General features: G+C 39.9%; 1 protein-coding gene across 6 annotated transcripts in view; it reads right to left on the minus strand.

The window, feature by feature from the left end:
• Positions 1-20,439, minus strand: part of LOC138825615 (myocardin-related transcription factor B-like) — a 170,813-nt gene that overhangs the window by 67,294 nt on the left and 83,080 nt on the right. For 5 of the 6 annotated variants that reach the window (XM_070020321.1, XM_070020320.1, XM_070020319.1 and 2 more), the window contains 2 exons: positions 6,808-7,023; positions 210-272 (listed from right to left, as the gene is read on the minus strand). In XM_070020321.1, the coding sequence (XP_069876422.1) occupies positions 210-272; positions 6,808-6,961 (217 nt within the window). In that variant the 5' untranslated portion in view covers positions 6,962-7,023. The remainder of the gene's footprint in view (positions 1-209; positions 273-6,807; positions 7,024-20,439) is intronic. The other variant, XM_070020322.1, reaches the window with a different exon arrangement.

Consider the following 20,439-nt stretch of genomic DNA (forward strand, 5'->3'; position numbering starts at 1 on the left):
TGTTTAAACAGCCACAGGACTAACTGGGACCTACAAACACTCCATCAGCTACCACGATGGAGGCATAGTTCTCTGTGCCACAAGGTGAGAGGGACATGGTGGAGAGCACATGATGCAATGAAGGGCAGCCAGAGGAAGACACATGGGCCAGAAGCTCCCATACGGACACTGCGATGGTCACAAGGCCACAGAGCGCGTCTCAGACTTACCCACGCTCACGGGCTGAGCCAGCAGAGGCGGCTGGAGTCCTGACTCCCACAAGACTACACTTCCTGTTAATAGGAGGGCAGCAGGTGAGGGCAGGAGAGCCAACAGTACAGATCAATTAAAGGAGATAGAAATACATTGGGTATGAAATCAGCTTACTAGTCTATGTGATTAGTAATTACAAAGCAGAGAAGTTTCCAATACATTTGTCATTCTAACATATTATTGCTGTCATAATAGTACATTAGTGATGTTTTAAAATATAAGCCAAATAACAAAGGGATAAAAATAATTATGGGTCACCTTTTCCCAGGACAGTCCCCATAGTTAATAGGCTGTTTTTTAGGTATGATAGAGAACGGGCAGCCCATGCCTATCATTTCTCTTGCCCTGTGGTGAGGTCAGGTGGCAGACATATAAGTAAACAGAGCCACAAGTTAATTGTACTAGATCCCTCAGCCCAGCAAAGGGACTGATAGTAAATTATTCAAGTCCAAGAAGTCTTGAGATTACTTTAGTAATCTTCTCTTCCTCCCTTCCTCCAGATCTTAGCCTTCTGAGTTGCTAGTATTACAGGTATGAGCCACCAGCACTGGACTAATGATATTTCTTAAGTATCCATTTATCTTAAATATGCTGTGATTGCTTTCTGAGGCATAGCAAAGACTGCTCCTCCATACATTACTTTTTTTTTTTGGTCTGGTCGTGGGGCCTGAACTCTGGGCCTGGGCGCTGTCCCTCAAGCTCTTCACTTCAAGGCTAGCGCTCTACCACTTGAGCCACAGTGCCACTCCGGCTTTTTTTTTTCTGCTTATGTGGTGCTGAGGAATCGAACCCAGGGCCTCATGCATGCAAGGCAAGCGCTCTACCACTGAGCCACCTTCCCAGCCCCATAAATTACTTTGTTTACCCACAGATGGGATGTATGGCAAAAATCATACGGTGGATTCAAATTTTAAGACAATCATCTCCACATAAGAAAAATGTATCTCTATGACTATAGTTAATTACAACAGCTTCATCAATTTTTTAACGTATTTTTGTAAGTTTAAGTTTAAACGGCTAATTGATATTATGCTGTAAGTCTTCCTTAAATCCTGGTAAATTACTCAGAGTGAGGCTTCAGGAGTGCTATATTAAAGCTTCCTCCACCCTCCACCCCCAGAGATAGCTAGAAAGTGTTCACGCTGGCTTTGAGATCAGACTCACTGCCAGCTACAGACTGGAGGAAGATGACTCCCACACAGCCTGCCCTGCTTGGGTGTGTTCAGCCACACACTGAAGCAAACTAAATCCTTAGTAACAATGAAACTATCTAAATAATTAGAAACTTAGCATAGAAAAAAAGAAGACAGAGATGTTCCAGGTTTTTATTTACCTTGGGAAACAAGGTAAAGAGAGATTTTTGTGAAGGCCATTTTGAAAGAGTATGTCATCTTTAAGCTGTTTAGAAGGAAGGGTTCTATAGATAAATTGTCACACAGGGAACAGGAACTGCTACAATTAAGAAAGAACCTTATTTGCAGCTGTCAGGAGGTTTGTAGCTCACTTGTGCACTTTGTGTTGTATTTAGTATATGTCCTACAGGTTGATTAAAAATTACAAAGAGGCTGGGCATTGGTGACTCATGCCTGTAAGCCTAGCTACTCAGAAAGCTGAGATCTGAGGTTCACGGTTCAAGGCCAGCCTGGGCAGGAAAGTCCATAAGTCTCATCTCCAATGAACCACCAGAAAATTGGAAGTGGAGTTGTGGTTCAAAGTGGGAGCTCTAGCCTTGAGCAGAAAAGCTCAGGGCAGCATCCAGGCCCTGAGTTCAAGCCTCACAACTGACCACCCCCCCAAAAAAAAAAGTTTACTAAGATGAATTATATTCAAGAAATTTTTTTCAGTCTCCTGAAAACAGCAAAAGAAATGATCAAAAAGCATCAGAATGTTCATTAGTGCCCTTGAGCCAATAAATACTCACGATCCTATGTGTTAACAGCAAAAAATATGATGATTTTATAGCAAAATATTCACTTCTATAGCTCCTAGTTATTTAGAAAGGACATGTGAAAATCCCATAGTTTTGTTTTGGCTACCTAGCACCTATTGATTGCCTCCCTATTTATGATGCTATGAGAGTTTGCTGTGTGGTTGTCAGCTCCAGAGGAAAACAGATATTTCCTGTTTTCCCCACCAACCTCCACTCAACTCCATGTCAGTTCATATGCAGTCTGAGGAAGACAAAGGCACAGATGTGCATTTCCAGACATCTGGACTGAGAATAAGTCTGACAGGTTAAAGAGGAGTGGGAACGAGTTTTCAGAGCAAAAGTTAAAGAGAAGGTCAGCTATAAATGTAGGCCATTCCTTTTCTAAGGTGCAAGGCAAGCAGTTGTCTTTGATTTGGTTCCCCAACCTGGCAAAGTTCATCTGTCTTTTTGCAAATATGTTAATAATACACGTACGAATCCAAGGCAAAGAGCTACCTTGTGTGCAACAAATTTTTCAGGAAGTTATTTTCTCTCTAGTAAGTTATCATTTAAGAGGCAGTCTAAATTATTCACTATGATAAATTTAATGGATGAGAAATCATAAAAAAAAAAAAAAAAAGCCAAGACAGGACCAAAAGCGAATCCTCATGACTGCAGGGACTGGTAATACCAAGCTAGGTGCAGATGGCTCACCCTACATTCCTAGCTACTCAGGAGGCAGAAATTGATCAGAAGATCACAGTTTGAAGAAAGATTGGACAAAAAGTTCATAAGACCCTACCTCAACAGAGAAGTCTGGGCACCTATAATCCAAGCTATGGTGGGCAGCATAAATGGAAGGATTGGCCTGGGAAAAATATGATACCTTATCTAAAAACTAACCAGTAAAAATGCTTGTGGGCATGGTTTAGCTATAAAGTGCCTACTAGTACTGGCTAAAATAGCAACAAAATCTCTTTTTATTGAAAACATGTATCACAATGAACAGAGTCAAAAAGTCTCAGTAGAGGAGGGTGGCAGGGTCCCCTCAGAACCCCGTCCAACTGGAGAAGGCAAGGCCAAGCATGGCACCCTTTTAAGAAGATCATTTCCATGACTCCACCTTGCCCTGAAGCCATGATATTCAACCTCCGCCACGTGAGCAATCCCTACGTGAACACTAGTTGACCTGTCCCTTTCATTCCCCTTTGGCCCAGTGCTGACCACTGTGAGGAACACCACTATGATGCAGAGAGAAGCCTATGACGTCAAAATGAACACTACTTGCTTCTGTAACTACCCAGCTGGCTGTGCCACCTCTGAGGAGCTGCTTTCTATCTATTTGGTCTGGCCACATCCGGCATGAAGAACAACTCCAGCTCATCTCTGTGGCCGTCTTCCTTGCCACTCCCCTCTCGGTACTCTCCTCAGTACTTTAAGAAGACAGGGAAACCCTGGAGGCACTCCCCAAATGTCAGCTTCCTTTCTGCACACAGCACACAATAACCTAGCCCATAACCTACCAAGATGCCCACACCTCCAGGCCACCTGGGAGAAATGAGCACACCTGAGGAATAACAGGACCAGACGATCTGAATCGGCCTCCTCTACCATAGCTACACAGTATTTTGTAGTGACTAACTTTAGGCCAGCCCCTGCATTTTTATATGATTAAATTTGACACTAATTGGACCTAAAACTACAAAGAGCAAACATTAAAAAATCATTAAAATAATAAAGTTTGGTTTCTTACATATTTTTTGATATGAGTGAAGATACTCTGTTCACATAATTGTCAAAAAGCTCTATGTTTTTACTTGGCATTTTTATTTGTTCTAATTGATGAAAATGATATATATCTGTCATGATAACATCATATTATGTACCGAGGACACTTCCAGTCTATTCTGCTGGCAATTTTTAAGAATATGATGCATCGTTAGTAATCATAGAGAATGTATTCCTCTAACTGAAATTCTGTATCCTTTGTTAAACATTTCCCTAAAGACCCAGAATTTTGATCTCTATACAGAAGTGCTTTATATACCATAACCTGGGATTAGAATTCCTGAATATAAGATTTCAAATGTCTTTCTTTATTTTGCTATTCTTGGGGCTTGAACGAGGGCCTGGGTGCTGACCCTGAACCTCTTTGTGCACAAGGCTAGCGCTCTACCACTTGAGCCACAATACCACTTCTGGTTTTTCTGAATAGTTTATTAGAGATAACAGTCTTAGGACTTTCCTGCCTAGACTGGCTTTGAACTGTGAGCCTCAGCTCTCAGCCTCCTGAGTAGCTAGGATGACAAGCGTGAGCCACCTGCACCTGGCTTCAAATTTCTTGAAATCATTTATTAGAAAAATGAATTACCTTTGAATTGATTCCTTACACAAATTCCTTACATAGTATTACTTGCTTACCATTGAACAATGAGGCATTTGAAGAAAACACACAGTTTGAGATTTATACAAACAATGTAATGAGAATCAGAAAAAAGGAGAAAATGTATATACATTAATTATTCCCTGGCTATCTTCTTAAAATTAAAACATTACTTGTTACAAAGAAGCCTTTTAAGAATCACTTCTTAAAAAAGTAGCCTGTTTTCTCTCTGAGGAGATACAAGAAAGAGTAGTGAATTCTGGGAAAAATCAGGCAGGTAAGAAGGACGAGTTGCTCTCACTGTGGGCACAGAACATCTTAAACCATGCCAATACATCCTCTACAGAACCAGAAAACAAATCAAAAGGTGAGATTTCAAAGCAAAAATTCACACCTAGAATAACAAAAACAAATTACATGATTATGTTATAGAGATTATGCAGGTGTTAACTACACAACAACTTAAAAAACCAGCCCTACTGTTTTGTGACTGGTTTTTATGATGTAGGTATGAAATTCTCCATGTCAGGGCATGCACGTATTTAAAAATTTCTGGAACTCAAACAAAAGAGGCAGATATGAAGACATGGAAATTAGATGGGAGATGGTTGGTAAAAACAAAAAAACAAAAAAAACCCCACACTGATCACAGGATTCAGTGCAGAGTTTGAGCATGACGATTTTAGGAACTGGAAGAACAGAAAAAACAATCCTCCTATCTATTACGGCCTTGCTTCAAAGCTATAGTTACACTGATAAGCCAAATTCTGACCATTTCATGTGGCTACTAAGCATTTGTGGGGGAGACACAGAGACAGAGAACATAGAAGACATGACCAGAGTTCCTCCCCTGCTGCACATGGCCAGACTTGTCCATAGTAGAACATTCTGATTTTATGCTAATAGGACTCTAATTTCTTTTAGGGAAGGAACTTTGGCACTTTACTGGCTCATGGGTACTATGTAAACCATATCATACTTAGTCATTTCTCGTAAATGTAGTCCTTTGTCTCTGCCACTGGCTCCTACTGGCAGAAAGTTCAAACACCATCACTAGTGGACCTCAGCCTCCTGATGGCGCTGATGGCAACGTATCCAAGATGTTGATTTAAGCCAGTGCCTAACAAGATCCAGATATTGAAGGGAGAACAAAGTCACGCCCAAGGCTTAAGCCAGGGGACTCTGTTACTTCCCCACCTAAGATAAGGTCACTGGAAAACACTCAGGACTAAGAAACCTGTCACAAGGTACAAGGGGAACAGTTCCCTTTCTTCTGGCTTTTTTATTATTCTTATTTTTGTTGGTTGTGGGGCTTGAACTCTGGGCCTGGGCACTGTCCCTGAGCTCTTCAGCTTAAGGCTAGCGGTCTACCACTTGAGCCACTGTGTCACTTCTGGCTTTAGTGGTCAATTGGTGATAAGAATCTCATGGCCCTTCCTGCCCAGACTGGCTTTGAACCGAGATCCTCAGATCTCAGCCTCCTGAGTAGCTAGGATTACAGGCGTGAGCCACCAGCACCCAGGTCTTCTGGCTTTTAAAGTGAAATTAAGAAACTATGTTTGTGATGGCAAGACTCATTAAAACTGTGAAACATACAGTAACCCACTTAAAATTCTGCCAGTTCAATATGTGTACTTAGTGTCATCATCTTTAACATCACATCATATCTACATTTTATTGTTCAAGTGTCTATCATCTTTCTTCATCTATTTGAAAAACTGACAGCACTGTGTTTTCTGGAGACTCTGGATTCCTCTCTGACTGAACATTGCTGTACCAGTAAGGAATGAATAGAAATTACTCTCTTTACATACAAAGATATTCTAGCTAAAGCCTGAGCCTTTGGCCAGATCTTGAACCCACTAGTCTAAAAATACTCAAACAAGAAGTCCTTGCCTTCTCAGTTATCACTGAGCAGTCTAAGTCTTGTCATTTCTGAAATGAAGGCCAACAACTTGGAGATGAGGAGGGAGGAGAGGGAAGTCAGACCCCACAGTCTGCCTCCCCGGCATCGCACGCGGTGTGGCTGCCCAGTGCCACTCCAGATGAGATCTTCTGTGCTAAAATGCTTTCTGAAGGCAATGCTGCTACCAAAGCTACCTACTGGGGCACACTGAAGGGACTGGCTAGAAAGTAAAATTCTGCCCACTGTTCAAAACCATCCAGATCCTCCAGTTCTCTTCCATGGCAGATTATTGATTGTAACTGACAGACATAATGAAACTGGAATCCAAAGCACTGCTGCGTATGTTGAGGAACTCACCGTTCTTCCTTTCGTTCAGAGGGGGCAGGTGCTGACTGGACTGCAGGGAGAGCTCCTGGAATTCATGAGCCACCGCTTCACTCTGAGGACTTGGCGCAAGAGGAGCTAGAGGTCCCAGCTCATCCTCCGTGTCTATGGCCCCCACGTGATCCATTGTGTCCAGCTACTGGCGACAGGGAGTGTGAGATACACCTTACACGTGGCCTGTTGAAGAGACTGTCAGAACAAAGTATGGGTAAATAAATGGCACGCTAATTGTTCTTCAGCTTCCACAGAAGTGGCAGCACAGGGTTCTAGTTCAATTTTACTGCTGTGTCCATTACCAATTCATTTACCTTTCTGGAATAATAGGAATAATGTACTTCTCAGTTAAAACTTTACTTATTCTAATTTATTTACTTTATAAGAGTAAATAAAGGGCTGGGAAGTCAGCTAAGTGGTAGAGTGCTTGCCTTGTACACATGAGGTCCTGAGTTCGATTCCTAGCACCATATAAGCAGAAAAAGCTGGAAGTGGCTCTATGGCTCAAATGGTAGAGCGCTAGCCTTGAGCTGAAAAGCTGAGAGACAGTGCCCAGGACCAGAGTTCAGGCCCCATAACCAGAAAAAAAAAAAAAAAAAAAAAAGAGTAAATCAAAGTTGAAAGATATGGGACATAATTCTTTGGGCCCAAGAATGAAAGAAAGCTGTAACTATAACTATCAATTAGCATTCATCTTTGATGCACTGAAGATTTCAATGCATGTTAAAAATGAGATAAAAGTCAACTAATGCTAATGAAAATCAAGAAGCAGCTGGCTTGAAAGTCCCTTAGCTCTTATATATTAAGCAACATAAATTAGTCAACATCTACAACAACTAGCAATATTTAAGGTAGAGAATCCCTCCTCACCCTGGGTCTCAAAGTGAAAAGACCAAGGAACAATACTTTCAGGTAAGTACATCAGAAAGAAATACATCTTTAATCACTGAGATTTGGGGGTGTTTTAGACAAAAACACCAATAGAGGAATTTAAAAAATACTCAACCCTCCAAAAGAAAGAAGAATAGAGAAATAAAAAAGGGAAAGAAAAACAAAAAACAAACTGTAAAACAGAAGGCCTTAAATCAACTTAACAGTAATGACATTAAATGTTAAGGGACTAAATACTACAATTAAAAGACAGAGACGGGCAGATTTTTTATTTTTTTTTGCTTGTCCTGTCTCTGACCATCTTTGTACTCAAGGATAGTGCTCTAACATTTGAGCTACAGCACCACTTCTAGCTTTTTCTGAGTAGCTTAGTGGAGATAAGAGTCTCATGACTTTCTTGTCTAGACTGGTGTCGAACCATAATCCTCAGATCTCAGCTGTCCTGAGCAGATAGGATTACAGGTATGAGCCATCATCGTCCTGCTTGAATGTATTTTAAGTAAAACATGTGTGTTCATAAATAACATACTTTTAGAAAGAAGACGTGAATAGGGTGGAGGATAAATGAATTATAAACAAAGTCATAAAAATGGGAAGCCAAGAAGGCTATAATGTCAAGTAATAGAGACTTGAAAAAGTTGTATTAGATAGTTAAAATTTCAGGTGAAATTATTTACTTCACTACAGAACACTGAAATGAAACTCCTAGGTTTTTCAATACTATTCACTTTAATTTCAAATTATTTATTTCAACAAAATCAAATCAGTTCATATCAACATTTTTCTAAGGTACCATAATGTCCTTAATAAGCCTAATGGAAAGATGTACATCCAAACATTAGTTCTAGTGATATCAAAGATACTTTATGAATAGATTTAAAAAATAAGCCAGGTACCAGTGGCTCATGCTTGAAATCCTAGCTACTTAAGAGACTGAGATTTGAGGAATGCAGTTCAAAGCCAGCCCAAGAGGGAAAGTTTGTGAGACTCTTATTTCCAATTAATCACCAAAAAGACAGAAGTGGAGCTGTAGCTCAAGTGGTAGAGAACTAGCCTTGAGCATAAACATCAAGGATAGTGCCCATGCCCTGAGTTCAAGCTCCAGGACCAGCATTAAAAAAAATATGTATATATTTTTTTCATGGCAGTATTTTTTCAATCCCCCAATTAAGAAAATTATAAGCTAAGCAAATCTTTACAAAATGAAGCAAAGGGGAGAGATTACATTTTCAAAAAATTAATTTTAATATTCATGAACATTTTTGATGAAGTATAGATTATATTCTGAAATATTGCTAGTTGTCATATTAAAATCTACTTAAGCAGCTGCTTGACAATTTCTTTTGAAAATGAAATTCAATATTCATCATAAAATCACTCTAACAGTCTCTAACTGGGATGCTATGTGTAGGAATCATTAATTAAGATGGTAAGAAACTGTATCAGAATGGATTTTTTCACTGGGTCATAATTCAGATATGAGAGTAAAATGATCACTTAGCTCTAACTGGTCAAAAAAAAAAGACACAACACTAATTTGGCTGATCTAACAGAATGAGCAAATAGGGACTAAATACCTTACAAATATCATTAATATAACTGGATCCCAAAACAAACCATGCCATATTATCTGGCACTAGCCTGAAGCATAGCACAATAGGATTTGAGATACCACTTCTATTCTCACAAAACAAACCACTTCCATGTCAGATAATACTGTCATGATAGAAAAACTACAGGAAAAAAAAAAAGAATGCCACAAACCGAGGAGCCATTATACTTTCATTTCTTAAAATCATCATTTCCTCATTCATTTTTCCAGGATGAAGCAAAACTAACACCAAGAATCATGATTTTAAAGAGATTCTGGGTTAGTGGGCTAAAACATTTGTTTTGAATTTAACACAAACCCAAAGGCAACTTTCTTTCTTCTTTTTTTTTTTTTTTTTTGTCTGTCATGGGGCTTGAACTCTGGGCCTAGGCGCTGTCCCTCAGCTCTTCAGCTCAAGGCGAGCGCTCTACCACTTGAGCTACAGCGCCACTTCCGGTTTTCTAGTGGTTTATTGGAGATAGGAGTCTCACGGTCTTTCCTGCCCGGGCTGGCTTTGAACCGAGATTCTCAGATCTCAGCCTCTTGAGTAGCTAGGATTATAGGCGTGAGCCACCGGCGCCCGGCTCCCAAAGGCAACTTTCTATCCTCTGGACCTTACTGTTATAATGACTAATATGAATGGCATACTAGTAAATAAAATGGCTATAATCATTGCTATCTATGTACAAGAAATGTATATAGCTCAAAGATATCATCGTTAAATTTCAAAGGTTCAATAGGTAACTAACTGATTGAACATAAACAGGTAGATTATACCAAAAAAAAAGTTTTGGCAATAATGTTTTGCTATTGCCACTGTCCCTGCCCTTTATTTTTTTAAAAAAAATTTTTATTGTAAAGATACTATATAGAGGGTTACAGTTACATGAGCAAGGTAATGAGTACACTTCCTATTGAGCATTGTTACCCCCTCCATTGTTTTGCCCCTACCATCCCTTCCCTCCATACCTTCCCCAAGATTTTTTTTTTTAATTGTGATTAAGTGATTACATAATTTCCCAAATTTCACAGTATTGTGGAATAATGATGCTCATTTAAAGTCACAAGTTCGTTCTAACTATCCTGGAGCAAATTGTCTATCACAGTCTATAACATATAACGCTGTACACATATACACCATACATGTGATCAGCAGCACGGGGATATTTAGTAGTGGTTCAACCCCTGAGTGGAAGTTCTTTGTTTCTTAAGTCCTGTTAATTTTGTTGTATCACCTAACATTTTGGATTTAGCATCCACTTATCAGGGAGACCATGTACCGTTTGTCTCTTCGCTCTTGGCTTACCTGGCTCAACATGATTCCTTCTAGCTCCATCCATTTCCCTGCAAATGCTATTATTTTGTCATTTCTAATGGCTGCATAATATTCCATTGTGTATAGATACCACAACTTTTGGATCCATTCATCTGTGGTGGGGCATCTGGGTTGTTTCCAGATCCTAGCTATTGTGAACAGTGCTGCAATTAACATGGAGGTGCACGTGTCCTTTGTCCCTGCCCTTTAAAGCTCCCTGAATCACATACATTAAGGACACATAAAAGCCGGGCGTTGGTGGCTCACGCCTGTAATCCTAGCTACTCAGGAGGCTGAGATCTGAGGATCGCGGTTCAAAGCCAGCCCGGGCAAGAAAGACCGTGAGACTCCTATCTCCAATAAACCACCAGAAAACCGGAAGTGGCGCTGTAGCTCAAGTGGTAGAGCGCTTGCCTTGAGCTGAAGAGCTGAGGGACAGCGCCCAGGCCCAGAGTTCAAGCCCCACAGCCGACCAAAAAAAAAGGACACATCTAGTTAATAGCCAATATAATGAACTTTCTAAATACAAGTAACACAGCAAAGTTGGATAAAGAAATTCAAAGTTAACCAAGTTAACTACATACACAAAGTAATTCCCTGCATCAGAAAAGTATTCACAATTAAGTCCTGTGATCAAACAGAAAGATTTGGGTCAGGAAACAGAACTGTATGTCACTGTTGAGGCATGTCGATGATGTCAGCTGTTAGTTATTTTACATTATCTGTTCTTCCCCCAAAATTCCTGGTAGCAACTTGTAAATATCTGCTATGAAAGTTTACAATTGATTTACTAATGTGAGCATAAAATCATATCAACTGGCCATGTGAAACTATTTTAGCATACATACTATTAGCATAGTTATTTGTTTTCTTCTTCCTACCCTTTCTCCCTCCATACTGGGGTTTGAACCCTGACAGGAAGGGGAAGAGTCTCCAGAGATTTAACTGCAGTAGGTCAGGGAGAAGGATTTAGTGTGTAGCCAGAGTTGCGAATGACCGATTTAGTGGAACCCCTTATTTTAAACAGAGAATAAATCACTTATCTAAAGAGTGGAAAGACAGGAAAGAGGCAAATTACTACAGTCTATGTGAAAAAGAGAATGCAACAAAGTTAAGAGAGTGGTATCAAAGCCAGGCTACCAATTTAGGGCCCATATTCCTTCCACGAACACAAAACACATATGCCAAGATACAAATGCAGTGGAATGAAAAACATGAAAAATGAAGAGAGTCGGCTTCAGCCAGTGGGGAGGAGCAGTAGGGAGAGGGAGATGGCCCATGTATTAGTGTGTACTAGCACAGGCTTGGAAGCTGGGTGTGCTGTCAGGCACTGTGCTGGCCTCCGGCCTCCCTGCCAGCAGGGACACAGCCCTGCTTATCAGGAGGTCCTGGTGGCTGAGGAAAACCCCTCCTCCCGTTGTTGCAATTTAGCAGCGTGCTCACGTCATACTGCAATTAAACAAGGGAAAAAATAAAATCTACACTATGTTTGGACTACAAATAACGGGATTTTTTTTTTTTTTTTTTTTTTTTTGCCAGTCCTGGGGCTTGAACTCAGGGCCTGGGCACTGATCCTGAGCTGCTTCTGCTCAAGGCTAGCAGTCTACCACTTGAGCCACAGTGCCACCTCCTACTTTTTCTGTTTCTGTGTTCCTGAGGAATTGAACCCAGGGCTTCATGCATGCTAGGTAAGCACTCTACCACTAAGCCACATTCCCAGTGCATAGAACATCTTTTAAGAGCAGATTATAATTCTTTCAAATAAACAGCTTCTAAATAGTTTTAAAAATTATTTGTAGCAGTTAGATTTCATGCATAGCCATTAAATATGTAACAAAAATGTACTATGAACATACCAAATACTAATGCTGTATACTATACCGATGTATAGAAAACTTACTAATAGCACTTCTGTGCTAAAAATGGTTGTTGGGGTTCTAAGGAATGGTAATGGGATGATTTGGGGTTATTTTTGTTGATTGTGGGGCTTGAATTTAGGACCTGGGCACTGTCCCTAAGCTCTTTTGCTCAAGGGTAGCATTCTACCACTCTGAGCCACAGTTCCATTTCTGCTTTTCTGGTGACTTACTGGAGATAAGAGTCTCACAGATTTTTTTTTCCCGGGCTGGCTCTGAACCACAATCCTCAGATGTCAGACTCCTGCATAACTAGGATTTACAGAAGTCAACTTGTGTCTTGCAAGGGATGATTTGTTTTTAAACTTATTTACAGAATGAACATAGCACGAAAACAACTACACACTGACCTTCACAAATGATGCATTCTTACTAAAGACAATACTAATACTTAAGTAAACAGCATTTCTGAAATACTTATTATGATCCATCTATAAATATAGTTTTGAGTTAACAAAAATTTAAAACACATGTGGCTTTTAAAATGCTACACAAAAGATACCAAGAACTAAAATGTTCTTTGTTCGCAAAATAAAGCGCTCCAAATCAAAGTCTTTTAAGCTTGAATAGCTGTTCTCCAAATTTTATTCATAACAAATGATTCTTAAAGAACTGATAAGAGAATGAATTCTAAGTTGGAATGAAATGATTTTCACATTTAGCAAATATAAAGATAGTAAGTATTAGTTAAATAAGACACTTTGTATTATTTCAAAGTTCTGGGAAGTAGGAAAGAAGGAAAGAGAGGGAAAGGGAGGGAAAAAAAAAGAAAGCAAAAGGGAAACTAGCAAGAGGGAACTCTCGCCGGGCTCACGCCTGTCATCCTAGCTACTCAGGAGGCTGAGATCTGAGGATCATGGTTCAAAGCCAGCCCAGGCAGGAAGGGTCATGAGACTTTTATCTCCAATTAACCATCAGAAAACCAGAAGTGGTGCTGTGGCTCAAGTGGTAGAGTGCTTGCCTTAATCTGAAGACCTGCGGGACAGCACCCAGGCCCAGAGTTCAAGCCCCACGACTGACCCCCCCAAAAAAGAAAGAGGAAACTCTCTTTTGTTTTCTAGTTTCGTAATCCTGATATTAGTAACCTATAAAGCTTAAGCTTAAAATACACTGGGATAAACCCAAGATCTGAATTACTTGTGTGAAATATCCTAACTAGTTTAGCAAAGTATTGAAACCAGGAGTTCTAGTTGTAATTCAGTTCTTTATGTCTATTTATTTTTTCAGTAGTGAGATTTGAACTCCACGCCTCACAACTGCTAGGCAGATGCTCTGTAACTTGAGACTCAGTTTTTTTAGTACTCACATAACCAGTGAATTGGTTGGTAAACTATTTCTACATGATCCTTAACTTCTCCATTTCTACAAAACCAGCCATTGGGGCTTTGACAGGCACTGCTGCCTGTCTTAATAATATTACGTCTTCCAATCTACAAACATGGAATTTCATTTCTTTTAACTTGTCTTGCTGCAATATGTAAGTCTCATACGTCTTTGGTTGAATTGAGGTATGTTATGTTTTGGATGCTACTGGCAATGAAACTTCTTAATATCTTGGTAATTGTTCACTGCTGTACAAATAAAAACTATTCAATGTGCACATTAACCATGCACCCTGCAACCTTGCTGAACCATTTTATTGGCTCTATTATTTTATGTTAAGGATTTTTTTTTTTAATACAACAGATACTATATACAGGCATTGGCAGTTTTCTGCTTCCTTTCCAATTTGGATGCTATTTTTACTGGGACTTGAATTCAGGGCCTGGGCGCTGTCCCTTAATTTCTGCTCTAATCCTTATTATTTTCTTCTATTTGTCTTAGTTTATGCCTCTTTTTCTAGTTTATTAAGGTGGAGACTGGTTTATGGATGTTAGTTCACTGGATGAAGATATCCTTAAAGTTCCAAACTTTTCACAAAATAATATAATATACATTTGAATGTTTCATATGTGGCATTCATGCCATTCATAACTTTCAAGTCACTTATTATAATGTTCAAACCAGCTAATCCCAAATGTTTCTTATTTAAAATACACTTTTAGGGCCAGGAATATGGCTTAGTGGTAAAGTGCTTGCCTAGCATGTATGAAGCCCTGGGTTCGATTCCCAGTACCACATACACAGAAGAAGCAGGAAGTAGTACTGTGACTCAAGTGGTAGAGTGCTAGACTTGAGCAAAAGCAGCTCAGGGACAGTACCTAGGCCCTGAGTTCAAGCCCCAGGACTGGCAATAAGTAAATAAATATACACTTTTACTTTTTATAATTCTGATCACACATTCTGGATTAAAGGACAGTTTACCAACATTCTCTTCCTTATGAGACCCAGAACAGAATCTAGTCTTCTGACTAGGGTATGTATAAACAGAATTAATTTACTCCTTAGCTCATTCTTGACTTTAGAGGAAATTATTTGTTTTTACCTGTTTAGTATGTTATCTATAAGCTTCTCATATATAGCCTTTATTATGTTGAGATACATTTCTTTTATTACTAGTTTTTTTCAGAGTTTTTAGCATAAAAAGGATATTGAATTTTGTCAAAGATATTTTCTGAATCTGTAGAGATGACCATCATTCTTGCCACTGGTTCTGTTTATGTGCTAATTACATTTATTGATTTACATATATTGAACCAACCTTGCATACCTGTAATAAAACTAACTTGATCATGATATATGATCTTTTTGATGTGGTTGTTAAATTTGGTTTGTATTTTATTGAGAATTCCTGTGTCTACACTAATTAAAGAAGTTGGTCAATAATTCCCTATTTTTGTTGTTGTTGTATCCCTGTCCAGAATAAGTACAATAATGGCTTTATAGAATGGTTTGGTAGTGTTTTCTTCTCTTTCTGTATTATGGAAATGTCTGAGGATTATTGGTGTAGCCCTGCCCTAAAGGTCTGGTAGAATTTGGCACTGAAGCCGTTTGAGCCTGAGTTTTCTTTGTGGGGAGACTATGTCTGCTTCAATCTCTGCTGTTACAACCTTACTTAAGTGGCTCATGTCTTCTTGGTTCAATTTTGGTTAAGTGCATCTAGGAATGTATCCATTTTTCTAAATTTTCCAGTTCACTGGAACAAAGGTTTTTTTTTTTTTGGTCGGTCGTGGAGCTTGAACTCTGGGCCTGGGCGCTGTCCCTCAGCTCTTCAGCTCAAGGCGAGCGCTCTACCACTTGAGTGACAGCGCCACTTCCGGTTTTCTGGTGGTTTACTGGAGATAGGAGTCTCATGGTCTCTCCTGCCCGGGCTGGCTTTGAACCATGATCCTCAGATTTCAGCCTCCTGAGTAGCTAGGATTACAGGCGTGAGCCACCAGCGCCCGTCCTGGAACATAGGTTTTCAAAATAGTCTTCTGGATTTCGTTGGCATTTGATGTGATATCCTTATTTTCATCTCATTTGAGTTCTTTCCTCTTCCTTTTAGTCAGAATGCCAATGGTTTATCAACCTTAATTATCTTTTCAATGAACCAACTTTTTGTTTCATTGGTTCTTCCTACAGTTTTAAAGTCTCTATCTCATTAATTTCTGCCTTGATCTTTAACATTCCCTGTTTGGAAATTATGTGATCCTACACCTAAAAGACCTTAAAGATTCGATTCCCAAATCCCTAAATCTAATATACCCCTTTAATCAGTACACAATGAACAGGTTGAGAAACAAAGAACAAATCCATTCATATTAGCCAACTCCCCCTCACATCCCCCAAAAATCTAGGAATAAACTTAAGCAAAGAAGTGGAAGACTTCTACAAGTGAAAACTAAAACACTGAAAAGGAAAGTGAAGACCTTGAATTATACCACAGAGCCATAGAAACAAAAACAGCATGGTATTGGCACAAAAACAGACATGAATGAAACAGAAGGTCCAGAAATAAATCTACACAGCTTATCACTGAAAGCTGGTCAATTATGGAGGCAGGGGAGAGGGAGAAGAGGAACATGAGAGGAAGAGAGGTCAATCTAATTAAATATTGCAAATGCATGGGTGATTGATATCAGAGTGAAAATCCTTCAAACAATATATATTTAAAAATGAATGAAAGTAGCTGGGTGGTGGTAGCTCATGCCTGTAATCCTAGCTAGTCAGGAGGCTGAGATCTGAAATTTGAGGTTCAAAGCCAGCCCAGGCGGAAAAGTCCTTGTAAGACTCATCTCCAATAAACCACTCAGAAAACCGTAAGTGGCACTGTGGTAGAGCGCTTGCCTTGAGCTGAAGAGCTCAGAGACAGCGCCCACGCCCTAAGTTCAAGCCACATGACCACCACCACCACCACCAACAACAACAACAGAAGGAAGGAAGGAAGGAAGGAAGGAAGGAAGGAAGGAAGGGAGGAAGGGAGGGAGGGAGGGAGGGAGGGAGGGAAAATAAAATAAAATATGGGAATGTAAAATAAGGGGTAAAAATAGTGTGGGCACTAACGTATGGTTGCAATCAACAGGAGATAGGTTCATGTTATTATAAATCTGTACAGTATTATACCACTCAGAAGGATGAAGGAACCGCTCTACATATGAAACTGATGTGGAAAATAACTAAACTGTGTTGCTAAGTGACAATAAAAGGAGAAAAGAAGAATATGAATGTATTTGTCTGGAGTTTCATTTTAGCCATGGTGTCTATGTTCACATATGTGTATGCATTCAGACATATTTAAAGACATTTCTGATTGTACAGTCACCTATCATCCACATGCACAGAGCCATGTATCTCAGCGGTGTGTGAGCTGGACAGTGTAATGAAGTAACTGGCAGGGGCACAAGGAGACATTTAGTGTTGTTACTATCTCAGAACGTGTAGATATACTCCACATCAACTCAAGATCTTTGGAAGATTCCTCCATCTTGGCATTGAGAGTACTCAGCTTTGTTTCATCTAAAACTTGTTCACCTTTTATGTATTTTCATATTAGTCACTGATTAAACTAGAACTGAACTCAACCAGAGAAATCTTAACTAATAAGACTGCTCTTAAGCTGATGCTGCACCATCATTCACGCTGGAGTGGGTTACTTGGCCTCCTCAGGCCTCTGTAAGCATCTAAGTACGCTTGGCCTTGAGGACACATTTGGTAGCTCGTGGCTTCACTAAAGTTGCTGTGTCCGCTGGCTGATGCACCCACCCAGCCGCACGTCACCCACAGCGTGGTGGAGCTGAGGGAAGGCAGGCTCTGTCCCTGGCTGCCTGGGCTCACGTCCGGCTTTCACACCTCCCAGTTAGGATGGCAGGCCACCACTTACACTTTTAAAGCATAAGATGTTTAGTTAAAATGAGAGCAACAGAATGGAAGGAGTATAAGAAATCCACTCGTGGGGCACGGCGAAGGTTTGAATAAATCAGTGTCAAGAATGGGAATAGTTAGTGTTATTATTTCATCTACCATACTCCAGGTTCCCTGTATCTCTTATGTGAAATAACACAAAAAGCACAATTACTTGAAATTTTTCTAACTGCATGTCAAGCCTCATTTCTAGTTTCTCTTGACTTTCTAATTATACTTCAAACTTCTAAATTTTTAAAAAGTTCATTCCTACCAACTGTTCTTACACATACACAGAAAATATTCGGACGAATAATGACAACAGGGCTTGAAATTTCCTCAAGATGAACACACCACAGTCTAGTTCTAAAGTAACAGACATTGTTTCACCAATATTTGGGATGTAACAAGCATTTGGGTCCTAAGATATTCAATGATACGTGCATGGCTATCTGTAAAAGCTAAAGGTTTTAAAGGAAATAAATAACTATAAAGAAAAGTATTCTTCCTAAAGTTACTTCTTAAAACTAGGGACTCAGAAACTGAAGGAAGGCTCAAATAGCCAAGTGCTAGTCATAAAAGAGAAAAAAAAAAAATCAAGCAAAAGCTAGACAGCCTGAGTTTAAGCCCCAGGATCAGCATGCATGTACATATGCACATACACATAAACACACACACATAAAACAACAACAACAAAACCTCAGCATCCAAATTAATTTTGGTAGACTATAAAAATTTCCTACACTTTAGTTCAGTCAGTAAAACTGTCCCACAAAGTTTTTATTCCTTGTTATGTCATCTTTAGTTTTTCCTCACTCAGAGCAGCTCAAGAGTTTGAATCTAGTCCTTAAAAATAATTATTTAACTGGGCACCAGTGGCTTATGCCTGTAATCTTAGCTACTCAGGAGATTGAGATCTGAGGATTTTGGTTCATAGCCAGCCTGGGCAGAAAAGTCCCCATGAGACTTATTTCTAATTAACCACTCAAAAACTGGAAGTGGTACTGTGGCTCAAAATGGAAGAGCACTAGCCTTGAGCAAAAAGATTTCAGGGACAGTGTCCCTGGCCCTAAGTTCAAGCCCCATGAAAAAAAAAATTAAATAAAATAATTATTTAGTTATTTCTGTGCTGAAGATGACTAAACTAGTGAAGTGAAAGAGATCTCAGATTTCTGTGTTCTGCAAGCCCTTTGTTTTTCAAGTAGCATTATTTCAATTATTTCCTACAAATACATCACTGTCCTGACAATATCCTGTTTGTGTTTATCTTTACAAACTAAAAACCCTATAATCATTATCCAGAGCATCACTTACCATATTATAAACTTTATAGAACAGACTTAACCCTTGAGCTTATCTGCCAAATGAAGAAAGTAATGATTGCATGCAATCTCACTAAGAATTATTTTCTATTAATTTTATTTATTACTGATATTGAGACTTGATCTCAGGGGCTGGCTCAGTGTTGGATCACAGCTGGTGCTCTACCCCCTGAGCCATGTTTCTGTCTAGCCCAGTGTTTTGCTGGTTACTCTAGATGGAATCTTGCAGACTTTTCTGCCTAAGATGGTTTCAAACTGCTACCCTATAGGTCCCAGCTTCCTGAGAAGCTGGGATTACAGGTGTCAGCCAGGGGTGCCTGGCTTGAATGAGTTATTTTAAAAGGCAAGAGACTCAAAAGGTTTTTAATCAGACAAGTGATGACAGAGGAGTTTTAGAAAATTTCTAGACTTTTTTTTTTTTTTTTTGGTCAGTCGTGGGACTTGAACTCTGGGCCTGGGTACTGTCCCTCAGCTCTTCAGCTCAAGGCTAGCGCTCTACCACTTGAGCCACAGCGTCACTTCGGTTTTCTGGTGGTTTTATTGGAGATAAGAGTCTCACAGATTTTCCTGCCCAGGTTGGCTTTGAACTGTGATCCTAAGATCTCAGCTTCCTGAGTAGCTAGGATGACAGGTGTGAGCCACCAGCGCCTAGCTTTTTTTTTTCTCACTGGATGAAACTGAGGTGTTATCTGCCCACTGTCACCCGGTGCCCTCAACCTTGGTCCCCTCCTGCCATACCCTCTGTCTGTCACAACCACTCTCTTTGTCAGGACAGATTTCAAATTCCAAGTGTTTACTTCCCATGGCACTCTGACCAGGAAACAAAGGTGGTCTTCTGGCGGGCTGAGCCACAGGGGAGCCTGGTGCCATTTCATACACTTGCCATAGTGGCCTCAGGAAACCGCGCAGCTGTGTCTTGTCACTCTCCAAACAGACTGCAGACACCGCCTCCTCCTCAGCACACTGGACAGCACGCTAAACACGGCCACCCTGTTGCTGCCCAGGCACAGACTGCAGCACGCCCCTTCAGGCTGCAGCAAAGATTCTGGGGAGAGGTGTCTTTATTTGACACATGAAGGGCATTCATTCCAACAGGTGCCAAAGTACAAATGAAGGCTGCCCTTAATATTTTTAAGGACTAAATTCCTGAGCTGATCTGACTGAGGAGAAACCAAAGATAATTGATGGTTTTGAATAAACCAAACCAGTATATGCCAGCAAGGTCATTGAAGAGTACACAAGAAAGAAAAATAGATACAAAGAAAAACACGTAGTGGTTAAAGAGCATTAATAGGGAAAAGCTAAAACAGCCTA

This window comes from Dipodomys merriami, unplaced genomic scaffold (genome assembly GCF_024711535.1).
Source record: "Dipodomys merriami isolate MVZ:Mamm:240054 unplaced genomic scaffold, mDipMer1.0.p SCAF_138, whole genome shotgun sequence".
NCBI classification, from domain to species: Eukaryota; Metazoa; Chordata; class Mammalia; order Rodentia; family Heteromyidae; genus Dipodomys; species Dipodomys merriami.